This window comes from Drosophila sulfurigaster, chromosome 3 (genome assembly GCF_023558435.1).
Source record: "Drosophila sulfurigaster albostrigata strain 15112-1811.04 chromosome 3, ASM2355843v2, whole genome shotgun sequence".
Classification (NCBI taxonomy): domain Eukaryota; kingdom Metazoa; phylum Arthropoda; class Insecta; order Diptera; family Drosophilidae; genus Drosophila; species Drosophila sulfurigaster.
Window position 1 is genome coordinate 37,262,422 of NC_084883.1, and position 17,679 is coordinate 37,280,100.

General features: G+C 39.2%; 3 protein-coding genes across 5 annotated transcripts in view; 2 read left to right on the forward strand and 1 right to left on the reverse strand.

Annotated features, from left to right (window-relative positions):
* LOC133845853 (venom dipeptidyl peptidase 4) overlaps window positions 1–17,679 on the forward strand; it is a 91,698-nt gene that overhangs the window by 59,346 nt on the left and 14,673 nt on the right. For 2 of the 3 annotated variants that reach the window (XM_062280453.1, XM_062280455.1), the window contains exon 2: window positions 15,982–16,075. The exons of the other annotated variant lie outside the window; for it this stretch is intronic. In XM_062280453.1, coding sequence (XP_062136437.1) covers window positions 16,028–16,075 — 48 coding nt within the window. In that variant the 5' untranslated portion in view covers window positions 15,982–16,027. The remainder of the gene's footprint in view (window positions 1–15,981; window positions 16,076–17,679) is intronic. 3 annotated transcript variants of the gene reach the window in all.
* Window positions 7,644–8,417, forward strand: LOC133844491 (thioredoxin-2). Its single transcript, XM_062278512.1, has one exon. The coding sequence runs from the start codon at window positions 7,746–7,748 to the stop codon at window positions 8,241–8,243; it is 498 nt and encodes a 165-aa protein (XP_062134496.1). The 5' UTR covers window positions 7,644–7,745; the 3' UTR covers window positions 8,244–8,417.
* LOC133843430 (uncharacterized) lies at window positions 12,113–13,073 on the reverse strand. The gene is made up of 2 exons (XM_062276967.1): window positions 12,944–13,073; window positions 12,113–12,861 (listed from the first exon to the last, which is right to left on the reverse strand). Exon 2 carries the CDS (start codon window positions 12,810–12,812, stop codon window positions 12,213–12,215), a length of 600 nt encoding a protein of 199 aa, XP_062132951.1. The 5' UTR covers window positions 12,813–12,861; window positions 12,944–13,073; the 3' UTR covers window positions 12,113–12,212.

Below are 17,679 nucleotides of genomic sequence, written 5' to 3' on the forward strand. Positions count from 1 at the left end.
GTGTCATGAGGCGATTTTCAACACAATTTTAAGTCAATTGCTAAGAATTTAACAAGTTCCGTTCCGGTTGCGTTCGCTCTGTTGATCTCCAACCCTTTTTGGCCATTACCAGCCATTAAATTACAGGCACCGGAAAAATGTACACTCCTTGAATGTTTCCACACAGTTTACTTTTGCAGCACTTGCACTTTTCATTGCCGACCAAACGAAAAATAAATGCGAAAAAAAAGAGAAAAATCTTAAGGGCTTTTTGGTGCCCCAACTAATTTTGGGGTGCCATAAGAAGGGCATAAATTCCATCGACTGGGCACGCACCAAAAATTAAAAAGCAGTGAAAAATCGAGGGGCCGAGAGGGTAAATAAGTGAGTGTATACAGACTAGCGGAGTACCCTGTAAAATTTGAAATTCAAAATTCAGAAAAATAATAAAATATTTTAATATACGCCCATTTTTCGCATATGAAATTAAATTAAATCATGTTGTAATGCTTGAAGATATATGTTTCATAAGTCGCCTAGATACCATCTGCTTTGACTTGGCAAAGGGGTGGCAAATGGCATATAAATTAAGGCTCGGAATGGGTGTGCTTTCTGTCTGTGGCACTTAAGACTTTTTCACAACAATTTGTCTCACAGTCAGTCCCCGAGTTTGAGCACTTTTCGGCACAACTGATTACGTACAGACAAAACCAGCTGATCCCTCGTTAGGTGCACACGCCTTGAAGAGAAACCGAATTGACACTGAATTTAATTTCGCGTCAAGTGATGGCGACAAGGAGGAGCAAGACGAAGGGCAGAGGACAGAGGACGAAGCGAAGCTGCTGTTCCCACGACTGCTGACATTTGAATTGGTAATTTTCGTTTCGCTGAATGCCAACGCATAAAAACTACGCACACACAGTAAATACACACATACACACGTAGATACACACACTCAGTCACACGCGGATACACTGAGAGTTTTAGTCTTGTTTACGCCACAACGGAAATTGCCTTTTTTGCGCGCCTTCCGGCCGCCATACCGTCAGCATTTGGTTGCCTCCATATTTGCCGCATCGTTTGGCAGCCCCTTCATGCCTTTAGCATTCGCTCTATAACTGCGGCTGACAGCTCTACCTCTGCTCTTGATGCTGTGTGGTTTGCTGTGGCTGCTGCTGCTGCTGCTTCTGCTGGGCTGTTACCTCCATTGACACTCTAACGACACTCGACACTCGGCATGCCACGCATAAAGCTGTCAATGTCAATGTAACGTGTTAATTTCAAAGTGGTTTAGTTTGTTGACGCAGCTTGTTACGAAGACTCAACTGAGTTACCGACTCCAACTGCAGTAGCTCGATGATGGCAGCCGTAGCTGGGGGGAAGAAGTAACTCTTGTGTGGATGCCACCGCACCTTTCAGTCATCTTCAACCATCTGGAGCATAAAATGTTTTGTGTTGAAGCACATGTGGTTTTTAATGCCGCACAGCAACAGGGAAGCAAGCATGGAAGCCATGGCAAAAACCCTTTTTGCTTTCTTCTTTTACTTTACCACGCCCCCTCTCTCTCTCTCTCTTGGTCTCTTCGGTTGATGATTTCTATCGTGACATTTGATTGATTGAAGCTTTTTCATGCCACCCCGGCTAAGCAGTTTCGGTTTGTTTGCCTTTTGCTGCGCACATTTAACTTATTGATTAGCCCGTTGGCAGCAAAAGGGGCAACGGCTAGTTTTCTTCCTACTCTACATTTGCATTTTAAAATGATTAATTAGACTAATGACTCGGTATGCGGTAAATGAGCTTCCAGCAGATAAATTTATCGATATCGATACATATTTAATCAGTTCCACAGTGGAACTAGTTCATTGCGACCGAATCTTTGGTAACAGTGCGGCTGTTTCATTGGGAAAGAACGAGATGACTATAGTGCTTGTAACTGAGTAGGAGTTGCTTTAAAATTAAAGCGAGTTGTTTTTAAAGTTCAAAAATTAAATATAAAATGAAGTAAAACATGAAAAAGTATAAAATAAAAAATAACACAAAAATTTAATTTAAAATGAGTTCATAATTTTGTGTAATGTTTTTAGATGTATAAATTTCTTCAGAAATTGTTGTAGATTTGAAAAATGTTCTTGAGAATAATCCAATAAATCCTAAATCGTTATAATTGCCTTCTATGAAAATACCATAAAATTTGTGTGACATTAAATTTATTTAAAGTTTATCCACTGACTTTTTTAAAACAAATGAAAATTTGAATTTATTTAAAATAAATTTATTTAGACACAACTTTCAACTTTCAAATTGATTCTCAAAAAATACACATGGTTATTGTTTAATGTTCTATATCTTATCTGTGCTTAAAGCTTAACGAACCTATCTAAACTTTTGAGAACATAAGCTAACTTTTTGTTTATAGCCAAAACCAAAAACAAGAAACAACTTTTGCTTTTGCTTTTGTTGTTCGCAACGTAATAAACATGAATAAAAATGTGTGTTTCGTAAATCGATGCAGTTTAGGCCTTGCCACGCCGCAACTTTGGCTTAAACCCAAGCCCCAAACTATGGCTACAGGCAAATTCAAAGCACACAGCTTCCAAGTCAAAAAAAAATAAAAAGGAAAAGTAAAAGAAGTCCGTGCTCGTATAAAGCCCACATTAGCAGCTTGTAAAAATGTATGGCCTCATCTGGCTGGCAAAACGTGGCATCGTCATAAGACAGGGCCCCAAATCCAGACGGAGCTCGGCTCAGTTTGATGCCCCAACCACAAACACAAGCCCTCGCATGGCCTCCTCATTACTAGCTGAGGCCGCGCCTCGATTTTCTTTGCTGCCAAAATGCCAACTGTCAATGCGGAGGTGGAGTTGATGTTCCAAGTTGTTGCTCGGCTTGATTTCGTCGCCTTGTAATGGGCTGACGTTAAGCGCCATAAAAGCGCCTGCCACCAGCAGAGAGCGAGGATAGAGGGGACGCTTTCACAGCAGCTGTGAAGTGCCAGCAAATTCGAGCATAATAAAATTTGAGAGATTTTTGCACGTTGACAAAGGCTCCGCTTCTGCCGTTTCTAACAGGGGAGCAGCACACTTCATACAGACATCAGGCTGACATCCTGCCGCATAAACCAACTACTTACCAGAGATATGGCGTTAGTAGCGAGCGGAGGTGGTGGGGGAGTAGCGGCCCGAGGCGACAACAACGAATGGCAGTGACTACAATGGCTCCAGCATGAATGTAAATGTGTTTTGGTTTTTGACACTTGAATGCAGCAGCACGAGAGCGCACAGAAAAGCCTGTGCGTGCATTTGCTTGCAAGCAGCAGTAGCGGGAGTAAGAGGCGTACCGCAGGGAGGCTGACAGAGTGAAACCAGCTGTGGGGCAGAAGTGTGTGTTGAGAGGGAAGCAGAGCCAGATGCCAGAGGTTACTACTGGCCAGCAGTGCGTGGCAACGCGTGGCAAAGCAGACTGACAAGTTACAGAGGCGATAGCAGGCTGCACTACCAGCGGAAGGCTGAAGGTCACAAAGGGTAGCAGAAGGTACCAGTAGGTGGCAGTGGGTGCTAATGGGCTAGCAGAAGGCACCAACGAGTGCCACTGACTGGTAGTAGGCGCAAGTAGGAGTCACACATCCAGAGGGTGCCTGACCAGCAGGTTGTGGAGGGTCGCAAGCAGTACCGAGTGGACAGCAGTGCCAGTGGGGATTAGAGAGTGCTAATGGGCAGCAGATGGGTGGCAAAAAGAGGAGGGGAAGTACCAGCAGAGAGCGCATTGTGCAGCTGCTGTAATTTCAAGAGTGATAGAGAGAGAATCTCACTCGCTCAACGCACTCGAAAAATCCAAATGCATGAGCTTAGCCCTCTTCACGAAAATTGCTCATAAACTTGTTAAACGAAAATTCGAGCAATGAAATTTTCCTGTTTGTCGTTGGCTGCCTGTGGTTGGTAGTGCCAGATTGTTCATCATTTTGTGGTGGAGAGCACAGCTGACAGTTGGCACTGGACAATAGCCAGACAACAACAACAACAACAACTACGAGAACAACAGCAGCATTGACATGCTTAAACGTGCTCGCTATTTGTATGCAGTCGCACCAGGAGATTGCTTTGTTTATGTGTAGAAGAAAAACCCCTCCAACAAATACCGAGAGCCCTAGCCAATTATCCGACCAGGGAACATGGGAGCTTAGGAGACAAGGCAAGGAGACAGGGGAGACGAACCAAATACACATTCTGGCATAACAATGCCATCTGTTGTTCAGCTGCCATTCATTGCACTGAAATGGTCAAAAAGTCACATGAAGCAGCCAGTAGAATGCTGTTTCGTCAGCACTTCGTGCTGCTTGCTTCACTTCGTGTTCATTCCGCAACTATTTTGCAACTGATTCCCATGTGGCTGGCCGTTTTATGCGACCATCGATAACTAAATATCACCTAAGCAGCATTTTTGCTGCGAACATTTTATGTGGAATTCTGGCTAGAACTTTAGATGTTAGTAACTTGTGAAATGCTCAGAAAGTTGTATTAGCTTAATACTACGAAATAACTTTTGCTTAATTAACAAACTTTAAAAGTAGTTTTTAAAATGAATTTAAAGTCAGTTGTCAGTGATGGGAAATTCGAATGTACATATGTGATTTCTTTACCAGTATGTGGTAGAATTAAATCACAACAACATCAATCTCTCCATTCAACTATTTCAAGATTTCTATTAAAATTGGAACCTAGTCTTCTGCTTAAACATGTTTGCCTAACAGAATAGTTTGAACGATGTATGAAAGATTTTATTTGTGCTTATAAAATAATTATTTATTTATAAAAACTTTTTGAGCAAACCTCACCAAATTTAAAAAGACCAACCATTTATTTTACATCTATTAAATCCTTTAAAAAAACTAAATTTAAAAGTTTAAATGTTATCTTCAAAATTTGTATTTAGAAGATTGCAAATAAAAGTAGTTTTTCAAACTGATATACCCCTTTCAATGAGAGAACATTACAGGATATAGTCATTGGATAACGCGACAAGCATTTGGTGCTCAACCCAAATTCATAGTTGACCGCAATAAAAATATGCTAACAGCATGCGCAATATATAAATAACTGGCAAACTGACTTACGGACAGAGGGACAGACAGTTGGACAGACAGATGGACTGAGTGAATGGTTGGCTGACAGACTGACAGCGAATGAAAGTGGCAGTCTATGCACTTGAAGCAATTTGTCTTGCCACATACGTGACTTTTGCTATTCTCTCATTTTGCACATTTCATTTCTATTTCGTTGTCTCCGCCGCATTCCTCCCCCCTCTCTCTCTCTCTCACCACACTTTTCGTTTTCTATGCTTTCCATTTTTTTTGTTGGCAAACGATATTCGCGCTGTTCGCTCTGTTGTTGTCAACGCGCAAAAATTGTTCACTAGTTGTTTGGCTGCCATTTTATTACATTGCTCATACGCCGCGTGTCAAGGTACGACTGCGAGGTCAGCACTTTCGCAACGAGCTACAGATTGGTTGGCAGTGTGAGTGCAACAGAGAGCGAGAGTGAGAGCGAGAGAGACAGAGACAGAGATGGTTGACAAATCCCAACGTGCGGAAGTCGCGCACTTGGTTGCGCTCTCTGGACTGGAATGCTGAAGCGATTGCACAATATGACAGAACGCTGACACTGATACGGTTAACACGTTAAACGTTCGTTGTGGCTGTTGCCGTCGTTATTGTTGTTGTTGTTGTTGCAGCACCTGCTGCTGCTGCTGCCGTTTCCGCTCGTAGTGTGTATGTCAACTAAATGCTGTCATTTGTCAGTCTCATGCTGCTCATTAGGTTATGCAAGCAGCAAGCGGCAAGCAGCTGTAGGTCGTGGGAGTACTTGTACTCGCACTCGCAGGATGTACACTTAACGAGCGGATTATTAACGATGACTCAATGTCAAGTACAAGCTGGCGAATTGTATTTAAAGTGCTTTAAGCCGACAGGCCGCTCTTAGCTAACAAAACTACTACAAGCTGCACAAGCACGAAGTACTCTAACTACAAAAACGAATAGCGGTCAGCGTTCGACTTTCAGAGACCCTAAAATAAAAATCATGACTAGTATGTGCTATAGTGCTATCATTTTGCTGAACAAGTTTAACTAGGGAAATAGGTTGTTCGATAGCATACTTCTAAGTTCAATTTTATTTATTATTCATTTTTGACGATTTTCTCTTGATCATTTTAAATCCGTTTTGTATTATGTTATACCTAACCATTTACTTTCATAAATGTTACTTTAATTTGTTATGGTACAAAATAAATGTAACGCTTCAATACGTAAGTGTTGCCACATCAGCTCAAATTGTTAGGCGATAGTGAACAACAACCAACACAAAAGAACGACTAATGAAAAGTTGAACATAAATAACATGAACAAACTAAAGAACAAAACTGAACAACTGAATAAAAACGAGCTAAAGAACAAAACTGAACTACTCAACAAAAATGAACTAAAGAAGAGCTGAATAAAAAAGAACTATTGAAGTGAACTTATTCAGTTTGTTCACTTTACTCAATAGGTGATTTTTGTTCATTGGTTGGTTTACGATTGTACTAATGTAGGGTAGCATAAATAATTAAAGTTCTATCTCTCACTGTAACTGCAAAAGCACGAAGTACTTAAGAATAGCTTTAAGCATTTGACTTTAAGAGACATTGTTCCCAATAAGGAGTAGAAACCTTAACCTATATCGAAAACATAAGTCTTAATTTGTATGTGGCATAAATAATTAAACACAGTATTAGTTAAAGTCTTACCTCTCACTGTAACACTCGGCTAGATTAATTGACTACACCCTTTTCTACTTTGTGAATACAGGGTAGCAAACTAAAAAAGAAACGCAACAAAAGAAAGACAGCAAGAAAACGAGTAGAAAAACCACGTTAAGCCCTAAGGTAAACAGTCAAGATACAGCCAGAGAGTGGGCGAGATAAGCACCACACGAAGACACATAGTTACAGTAGTGGAGGATTGCGGTGGTTAGCTGCGGTGGTGGTGTTGCTGCAGTTCTAGATATTGTGGTGCACTTCTCTTAATTCTTGACAAATGCAAGACAAGCCAAACAAACAAACAAACTGGCAACAAAGTGCAACTGAAAGCGGCAAAAAGGCTGCTAAGCACAGCAAACTACACCAAAGTACACACACACTTCCACATACACACACACACACACACATACACATACAAACAATGAATCCATGCAATCAAGCAGAATGCGTGTACTATGTGTGAGCGCATTCAAGCGGCTGAAAGAGAACTTTGTTTAGCAGATGCCGTTTTTTTTTTTCACAAAGAGAGTCGAAGATAGTCGTGTTTTTTCGATTTATCTGTGTTTTATACATTCCTATCGCTATCTTGGCTATTTTCTTAACAATACAGTTGCTGAGCTCAATTGCATCCTTTATTGCGCTGAAAAGTATGCTATTCAATTTATCGCAAAAATCCTTTTATTGCTTAGTCCATTTTTAATTGAATATGAATCTTTTAATTTCTGTTTAGCTGAACAGTCAATTCCAAATAACCTAAGGAGTGTCTTTTCGGCTAAACATATTTAGTACTTTAATATGTTTATTTACTAAAAATTCTATACATTTGCCATTAAATCAAAAAATGTTGTGTTTAACTTTCAAATGTATTTTAAACTTTGATCTACTTGTCAGCTAAGATGCTCAGTAGTTAAAAACAGATTTCCAAAATTTCTTTTTCGATTTTATTTCGGCTATCAAAAATTTAACACACACAGATGGCGTCCAGCGCCCGTGATAATAAGAAAACCAAGAAGGTTATTACAATCGCTTCAAAGGCCGATTTCGATAAGACTATCGCAGAGGCTGGGAATAAGCATATTCTGGTCGAATTCTTTGCGACATGGTGTGGTCCATGTGCGATAATTGGACCACATCTGGAGCAGATGGCCACCGAGTATGAAGACTGCCTGCTTGTGCTCAAGATCGATGTCGATGATAACGAGGAACTAGCGGAGCAATACGATGTCAATAGCATGCCCTCGTTTGTGATCATCAAAGATAAAGTCACGCTGGAGCAGTTTGCGGGCAGTAATGCCGAAAAAGTCCAGACAACTTTGCAAAAATTCTGCGGCAAGCCGGACCAACGAAAATCCGCACTTCCCGGCCCTAGTGTTAAACCCGCTGAAGCTAAACCCCCTGCGAAAATTATGTCTTTGCTCAAAACTGTTACGCCACCCATTCTAAAACCATCAAAGTCAGGTGATAAAAAGTAACATTGCAAAGACGTCTAGGCTCTAAGCCTCTTAATAGATTGAACGAAAATCGAATGGTAGCGAAATTTGAACACTCATTGAAAATATACTCTGTGTATTTGTATTTACCAATCTTGACTCTTAAGCCGAAATAAAGAAAATTGTGTAAAGTATGCGAGGGTGAATGTTTTCTACGGGAACAATCACCATTTTAATCTATTGATTTATTCTAATTGCTTTGCACCAAAGTTGCTTTTATGCTTTCCTAACGTCCAATTGAAAAATTGTACTGCAGATAAAAACTATATACATATTAATTTATCCATAATCATAAGTGCAACAATATAGAACTTGCTCATAAACTTTAGGTTTTTGATGCGTTGGTAATAAAATAATTTATGTTGACCAATAAAAGTCAATTTAAAGGCATCAATAACTTATGTATGTTCAACTATAAAAGTGCAATTCCTTTGGGGATATTTAAAGTCGATCAATAATTTATTTTGTCAGAATTTTCATAAGCCAAGTCACTTACTTATACAACACACTTATTTGGATAAATTAATTGATATTCAATTCAAGCTTAAGATGCTGTTAACTTATAATTATCTCTCTGCCCACATATCATAATTGTCGACAGCTTCCTATTGTGTTGTGTGGACCATTGTGCTGCCTTATGATGATGCCTTCGTCGTCTGCCCTTGTCATCTGTGCAATTGAATAATTAAGCATATAGCAAGCATTCAACGTAAACAATTGGAATTGAACAAAGTATTCACAGCTGAGACTCCATTGATGATTTTCGATGGCAATTCTCGAAGAATTCATCATCAATGCTTTTGGCATTTTCTTGACTTATTGGAAACTTATTTCCTTTATTGGTTGCCTTTTGTTCACTTTTTTTGTTTTTAGCCTTCATGGTGAAAAATCGAAAAGTTTTACTAACGTTTAATATAAGGAAAATGCGCTGGCCAAGAGAGGGAAAACTCTGGACCGAAGCGAAGAGGCGAACAGAAACAGTAGAATGAGGATGCGGATGTTGTTGCTATCGCCTGAGGGTCGAAATGTGGATGGAAGGCAGCGTCATTCCTTCACTTTGTGCCAGAGACATTTGCATTTTTATTAAAATGAGAAATTGCAGCAGTTGTAGTTGACTGAAATGCTCCGACCTCGCTCCTCATGCCTCGGTTCCTTGAGTCCTATGGCTTTCAGTCATGTCTCGGATATTACGTACCAGAGGTCAGAGGTTAAATGCGGGTGCTGCCAGTGCACGTCCCGGACGAGAGCTCAATGAAATAATTTGAGAATAAACTGCAGTGTAAATGCACGAGAGATCGAAAGATCAAGGAATTGAAATTTTACTCAAATTTAACTTTGTTTCCCAGTGGAATATTTAACACAGAAGTTGATGTGGTGTTGCTAGTAATGGGAATAAAAAAGCAATAAGGATGTATGATTATTATAAATATACGAATTATGATTGTTACATTAATAACTCTTTAATATAATAGTTGGATACCATTTAAACACATCTTCATTAAAATTATGAATCTTTTTCAAGCTTCAAAGTTGTAACTTACAAGCTGAGCGAGTAACTTTCATAAAAACAAACAGATATGAGTCTGAGTTGTGCTGTTCAAGCATATCTTTATTGTACCAACGCCATCTCAAATGCGTTCCGCACTTCTGAAGAGCATCTGGCTCGGGTTTAATAAAGAAAGCTCTTCATAACCTCACTTTGCTGTTGTTGTGGCGTTGCCACCTCGCGCAAAACACTTTAACTCCGCGCACTGAACTTGGGTTGAAACTCTTGATGCGCCTTAAGCACACTTTTTTCTCAGCTGCAAGACAGCGAAGAAGTGCAGCAAGCACGAGAGAAAGAGAGTGGAATTCTTATGCTTTCTGCTTATCCACTTCATATGTTGAGTGTTTATACAGCTACTGCAGCTGCTTGAGTGGGCGTTGGAGGGGGTGCGAGGGAGAAATAATAATGAATTTGCGGCATGCCACACAAACACTTTCAGCACCGACAGCCGCCGACGCCAATGCCAACGCCTCCGCAACAACATGCACCAGATTTTGCCAGTGCTATCAAGTAGATGCACATACACATACATCAAGCCAGGAGTCCCTTTTTCGCTTGCCCCACGTGCCGCAGATGCCTGATGCCCTGCTGCTTGCCTGTTGCCTACCCCGCAACGCCTGCCCGCTTCCCCAAATCTATGCGTGTGGCAGCTAATATGTTGGTTGTCTCCCGACTCCCGTCTCCCATCTCTTGTCTCTCGCTCTCGGAGTCGCTGAAAAATGCAGTGACATGTGCTACAGCTTTGCCTGGCCTCCAGCTGATGCTTCTCCACTTGCCCCCGCCCTCCTCGTAGTCCTCCTATTCCATCTGCCCCTGCTGTGTTGCGGTCTTTGGCCATTGAAACAAATGCGCTGGGCGTGCGTGTATCCATCCTAACGGGTTTGTGGAGCCTCCGCCAATGCTGCAGCTTTGATGCGCTGAACAATAGCTATAAAAAGGATTAACTTGCATAACAAAGAACTGACTGTGTGTGTGTGTGTGTGTGTGTGTGAGAGTGCTGTGTGTAGGCGGCGGAATATGCGCTACGACAGGCAGCTGGCATATAAATTTCCCAGCGCCAACCAAGTGCCAGACATTGGTCCATGGCCCAGCAAATTTATAGTCTCTACAGCCGCCACCTCAGACACTTCCCTTTCCTCTCCAGTAGGTTGCCGAGCCCATTGTTTGTTAGCCTCCATCCTGACTGCAATTTTTCGATTGCAATTATTTAAGCCAACTTATTTTAAGTCAGCAAGCAAATTGCCTAAAATTGTGCATTAAGTTATTAAGAAATTGTAGAAGGTGCAAGCAAATGACACAGTGTGGACGAAATATAGTCATCTGTTGGTGTCTGCCATAAATTTGTATCTACAATTATTCATTCCAAGAACTAAGAATAAGTAATATTAAAAAATGTTTCAACAACTGTCTTTGTTAGATTTAAAAAAATTAAAAATGGAAAAAAATGTGTTGGACTAAAAAAAGAATAGAAGACAAGTAAAAGATTTATTGTTAACAAAAAAAAGTTTTTGAAAACATTCAAATATTCAAACGCTGTACAGAGTTCTTAGAAAATCTAAATAAATGAAATAATGATCAGAAGTTTTAGTTTTGATATCTTAAGTATAGCAAACATTTCCATGTATATAGTTCACGTATCACGAATGGCATGCTAAGCACTAAGATAATTACAAACAAAACGATTAACCAAATACGTTTTCTTCCGTATTGCCACCCAGGAAGTACTTTGCCACACCTCGGGGTGCCAGTCACGTGCCACATGGACGACTCCGAAGGCCATGAGGTACGACGTGCCCTGATTAAGTCTGGTGTTTCCAAATAGTTTGCATCGTATTCCAGGGAATCATCCTCTCGCATGTCGTCGAATTGAGACAGATTCGACACAGTTTGTGTGCTTGCAGGGCTGTCAACCAATTGGTACTCCTCTTTAATGTCGAGATCCGATTCCGAGGTTGATGAATAGCTGCAGTTGGTCGATGATGGTGATGACGATTCATCTCGAATCACGGAGATACAGTACTTTCGGTTGCGCAGAATATTTTCCACTTCTTCAGCACATGAATCGTCGTCGGACATTTTCCTAGCACGTGCAAAAACCGCATTTGCAATAAAATAAAAGTGCTGCCAACTTGTTTTACGTGAACTTTGAGTAGAAATCGATTACGATGTATTGCAATTTCGATAGACAATACAGCTTTTAATTTCGATTAATTCACCTAGTAACTTGGCATCTCTAAAAACATTCGATAAGCAAAGTTAAATTTATTTACTTCGAAGCTATTCAAACAAGAATATAACATGCCCATTTCGCCATTCTATTTATGCTAATATTTATTCGAGCCTATTTTATTACTATATCTTTGGAAGTAGTTGCACTTGACATCAATATTTTTGACGAGTTCTCATTACATGCTTTGCTCTGCATTTTTTTGCTGCTCATCATCGCTGCTACATTCACTGAGATCGCTGACGCTGTTGCCACGACGTGGCACCATTGGCCACGATTTCAGTATCTCTTCTTCTTCGGATTCCGATTCGCTGGCCATATAAATTAACCCATATTGAGGATCAATCAGTGCAGGAACGGAATGTCCTCTATCGGGCTGTCCACCGCGCAGACGACCAGCGTCCATGGCTCTCGATGTTCTGCCACGACGCGATTGTAATCTCTGTCGGCAAGTCCGTATACGTGAATAATACTCACGCCAGTTGGCGGGTAGACGAATTCTCAGATCGATGGAGGCCTGCACTGGCCGTAGATCCAAACCCGAGTCATTTGCTTGTGTGGTCATAGGCTCGGTCTCAACGGATTCTTCCGAATCGTTCTCCTCCACGTCAATCCAGGATGATGTGTTCGAGTCACGAAAGTCGGAAGCATCGTCTTCACGCTCCTCTTCCCTTTCATCAAGCTCAGCTCTTAACAGTCTTCGGAGCGTTGCATCCACTTCATAGGTCATGCTTGTCAGACTCTCCTCATCATTACTCGAGCAAGTATCGTCAGACATTGTGCACGTATAGATAGTTATTTGATTTGCTCTGAACTTTTTTCACAAACTGTGTAGAATAAAAATTAATAGGCCGATTGTATTTGCTACGCTGTCAACTAAATGATTCGTTAATATGAATGTTTGCTAACCTGGCGCTTGACTTGTAGAGCTATGCTTGCTCACGCTATAAATCTTGTCAAAATATTGATGAAGAAATTAAATATCCAAAAACTTTACATAAATTTGTATATAAATTAAATTTTCATATTACCGTTTTTGTGTATTACTGCATGGAAACTTACAGCTTTGTATCAAAAGTGTAATCGATAATTGCAAATTACTTTATGAAATTATCGATACTTGAAGCTGTCAACGAGAAATTATCATAAATGCTGCAAGTATGAACAATTGGTAATGATAGTTGATTAAGTCTCGTAAATTCTAGAAAGGGGAAATTGACTCGATAGTAATCTTTGAAGCTTTCCATCTCTATGGAAACCGATTTTGAAGATTTTCCTCTAACTTTTCAAAGCGCTATTTGTAGATATTCAAATGGAAATATCAAATAGTAAACTCAAAATTAACAGTCTTCGTATTTGTTGATGTATTATGCAACTTTTGTTGTTGTCAGACTGACTGTAACGAAAGCGATTTGTCAGCTGCAAATTTAAAATTTTCCTCTTTCGCAAAACGACAAATCGTCCGTCGCTCTCAGACTCATTAATATTTAATGAATTTCTGGCAAATAACAGCTGGGCCTCCTAGACACAATACGACACAAGATGAAATAGCCAGCTAAGAAAACCGCACCGCAAAGTAAAGTATCTTGGTTATTTTTCAAGCCTCAAGATGGCCTCTGTGTTTGGGCCTAATGGTCTTCGACGTCGTCTTCGTGTCTGGTCAATTTTATGAGCTCTTGATTGATAGTCGGTCATTACAAGTTTGAAATTTTAACCAAACATAGGCAGGAATTTGGCATTTAAATGTAAATAACTTGAGTATTCAACAAATGATAAAATGCTTGGAAATTTAATTAAATACAAAATTACAAGCTTTACATTAAATGTAAAGGGATGGGTGCAAGAAATACGATTTCAGCTGCTTTAAATGTGATATTTCAAATGGTACTAAAGCTAAGAGTTAATGCAATCTTCAAGTTTAAATTTCAGCTTATGATCCTTCAATTAAAGTAAAGCTTTAATATATTTTTAAGGCTTCAGTTTGTTTTGTCATCATCTAACAATTATTTCTAGACTTCAAACTTTAATTTGTCAAAGCTTTGAGTGCATTGAATGTTCTTTGCCATTTGCAAATGAAAGCAGCAATGTAATGTTAAATTTTACAATTTAACTGATGTTTCTTCAATTAAAGTAACGCTTTAATGTGTTTTAAAGCTTCAATTTGTCGTTTTTTGTATGCATAAAAGTTGCTGATGTATTTATGAATTTAAATTCAATGTTCTTTGACATTTGAAAATGAAAAGGAGAGATGCAATGGTAAATTGTAAAACTTAACTGACGCTTTTTCATAAAAATAAAGCTTTAATTGGATTTTAGAGCTTCAGTTTGTTGGTTTATCATCTACCAATTATTTCTAGACTCCAAACATAAGTTCGGCAAAGCTTTGTGTGCATTCGTTGCCATTTACAAATGTTAATGTAATTGAAAAGTCGAACCAGTCGTAACCAAATATTCAATAGAAGGCATCTCATTATAATAATAACTATGATTCCCTCAGCCAAAGGTACATTGTTTTGCTCTTTCGACAGTATTTTAAATAACCATTACCCATCCCCCCGGCTTCGGCATCAGCGTTGTCACATATTTTCAAACACATTAGCACAAAGGGCACGGCACATTTATCACATTTTTTTTCTTCTTTGGTTTCATTCTTATTTGGGGCAACGATTTACTCTCTTTTATCTTGTTCCGCAACGCAATTCTTACCTACTTTTGTCTGTTTGTGTAAGACTTAAATGTGTGTGCACTCTGCTTGTGTCTTCACAGTTGTTGTTTTTTATTTCTGGTGTTTCTTTTTTTTTTTTTTTGGATGAGGGGAGAAGTTGTCTTTGGCAACGTATACGCAATTTCAATTTCTTTGGTATTTTATATTTGTTATTTATTTTTACTTTGGGACCTGGTTACCCGCCCAGAGCTTGGGACTATTGTCTACCGCAGTCGCTTGCCGCTGACAATTGAAAACCGCAGGCGGGCAGAAGGGCCGAGACACACACGAAACACGTTTGTAGCGGTAACATTTGCTGTGCCGTACAACGCGTCGTATGAGTAACGAGTTATGTGCAATGCGACGAACCAAACAAACAGCAAGCCAAAACGCACTCGTGTGTATATCTACTGTGTGTTGGATGTGTGTTGGGTTATCCTTGGCTACGTCTTCGGCTTAGTTTAGTCCTCCCACATTTAACCGCAAATTTGTTTTCTACGCATTTGTTTATTTGTTGTTTAAATTGCTTAATTTGCATTAAATGACAAGCGGCAGGCAATTCCTCGTGTCTCGACTGCACAAAATGAGATAGCACAAATGTGCGATAGCAGAGACGTGGACTGAGTGTGTGTTTGTTGAGGGTAAACTCGGAGATCAGAACGGTTTCGCTTGTGTGGACAAGGATTAAGCTAAACGCAACGTAAAAGACAAATAATAAAATACACATAACATATAAAACATATCAAGGCAAATAACAAAACTCCATTCGAATGAACTAAAACCAAAATACACGTACTTCAAATAAAAACAATAATAAATGCACAATACAATATGTTTGCCGACTTGCTTGCTGTGAAAAGTGCACTTGAAAACAGACACTCAACTCAACTGAACTAAATCGTAGCCAATTCAACTCAAACCAAAATCCACATAAATCCCTGCACCAGCTGGTGTTAAAACAAATTCACATTCAAATTCGCATCATAAAAACATTTATAAAAAAGAATTCCAAATATTTGTAGTTTCACTACTAACAAACTGAAATGCAAATAAAAGCTGACTGAAAGAATGTGTGATAAATCAAATTTAAATAAATACTAGTGAATAAAAACTTAAACGAAATACAAAAGAATCAAATCCCATAAATAACTCGAAATGCCAAAAACAAAAGAAAATTAGAAAACCCCTAATGAAATAAAATCGTTTGATTTTTAATTTACAAATATTTGTTTTTTCAATGCAGTTACAATTGTAAGGTACACAATTAAAAACCACAAAACGCCTATAAAATGTCTGGCAATGATGTTTCTGTCACGGAAACAGCACAAAGCGATCAGGTATGTATAACTACACAACGAAGATTTTAAGTTGTTTGGGAATATGGAATTTGTAGTTGAGTGTTTCAATGTTCATTTACAGAAGTGAAGTACTTTACTTTTAATTTCAGTAAATGCGAACTGAGATTTGCTGTAACGAATTCCATAATCTCAACTTATCACACTTTGCGAATTGCAAGCGAAAACGCAATTCAGCACATCCCATTTACAACACCGAAAATTTAAAAAACACTTGACAAAGTACCCCACATTATTTCAATTTATGCTAAATTTGGCGCATGAATTTTTGCCCTCTATATTAGTTAAGCCTCAAACATTTACTGAAACTTTTTCTTCTGTTCTCCCCTCTGGCATGATATTTGGCTATGATTTTCAGTTTTGGCCAGGTAGAAATCCCTCAAATTGAGTTTGCGTTGTTTTTTTTTTGGTCGGCTGTATTTTAATTTTGAAACATTTGCCACGCATAATTTATGGCTGATTGTGTGTATGTGTGCGTGTGTTTGCGACAAGCCTTAAACAAGTAAGAAAGCTACAGTCGAGCGTACTCGACTGTGAGATACCCGCTACCCAATTTGATTAAAGCCAATATATTTTGCGGTATTATTCTCAAAATATACCAAATATACTGCAAATATACTAAAAATATACCAAATGGTATATGTGGTATATCGATATAGTACCGCGTTCAAAATATACCATGGACGGCTCAATATACCAGATTGTGAGGCAAAGCAACTCAGATCCCTAGTAAGAAGGCGTTTTTGGCCATACAAAAGTATTTCTTTAATAACTTCGACAATTTTTATCTGATCGCAACCAAATTTTCAGGAATCATAACTACTATAGTTATTATTATATATATCAAAATTCACAACATTAGCTTTAAAATTACGCTTTTATTCGATTTTTTTGATTTGCGGGGGCGGAAGTGGGCGTGGCAAAAATTTGAAACAAACTTGATCTGCGTGCAAACATAACAAATGCAGTCGAAAAAAAAATATAGCTCTATCTCTTATAGTCTCTGAGATCTAGGTGTTCATACGGACAGACGGACAGACACACAGACGGACAGACGGACAGACGGACAGACGGACATGGCTATATCGTCTCGGCTGTTGACGCTGATCAAGAATATATATACTTTATAGGGTCGGAGATGCCTCCTTCTACCTGTTACATACATTTCCTGTCGGCACAAAGTTATAATACCCTTCTACCCTATGGGTAGCGGGTATAAACATGGAAATATTTATGCATTGTAGTTTTTGGGCGTGTTTTCATTGCCTAGTTTTAGGCGCACACATACACAGAATTGGCACGTGTGATTTTGGCATGTGTGTTTTAAAATATTATTTATTATGTTGGCGCATTTGAATTTGTGTTTCGTTGGTTATGCATGAGCGAAAAAAAAACAGAAATGGCTGTGGCCACGGAAGACAAATGAAGGCAGAGAAATAACTGCAGGCGAGAGAGAATGAAAAAAGCGTTGCATACTTTTTGGGGCCATGCTGCGTGTGCATATTTATTAGCCCTAAAAACATTTCGCTGACATTGTAGAAATTTTATTTCGTATTTTTGTTGGTAAGCCATAAGCTGGCTTAGCC

Coding starts and splice junctions, on each gene's coding strand:
- LOC133844491 (XM_062278512.1), top strand. CDS start 7,746: ATGGCGTCCAGCGCCCGTGATAATAAGAAAACCAAGAAGGTTATTACA.
- LOC133843430 (XM_062276967.1), bottom strand. CDS start 12,812: ATGTCTGACGATACTTGCTCGAGTAATGATGAGGAGAGTCTGACAAGC.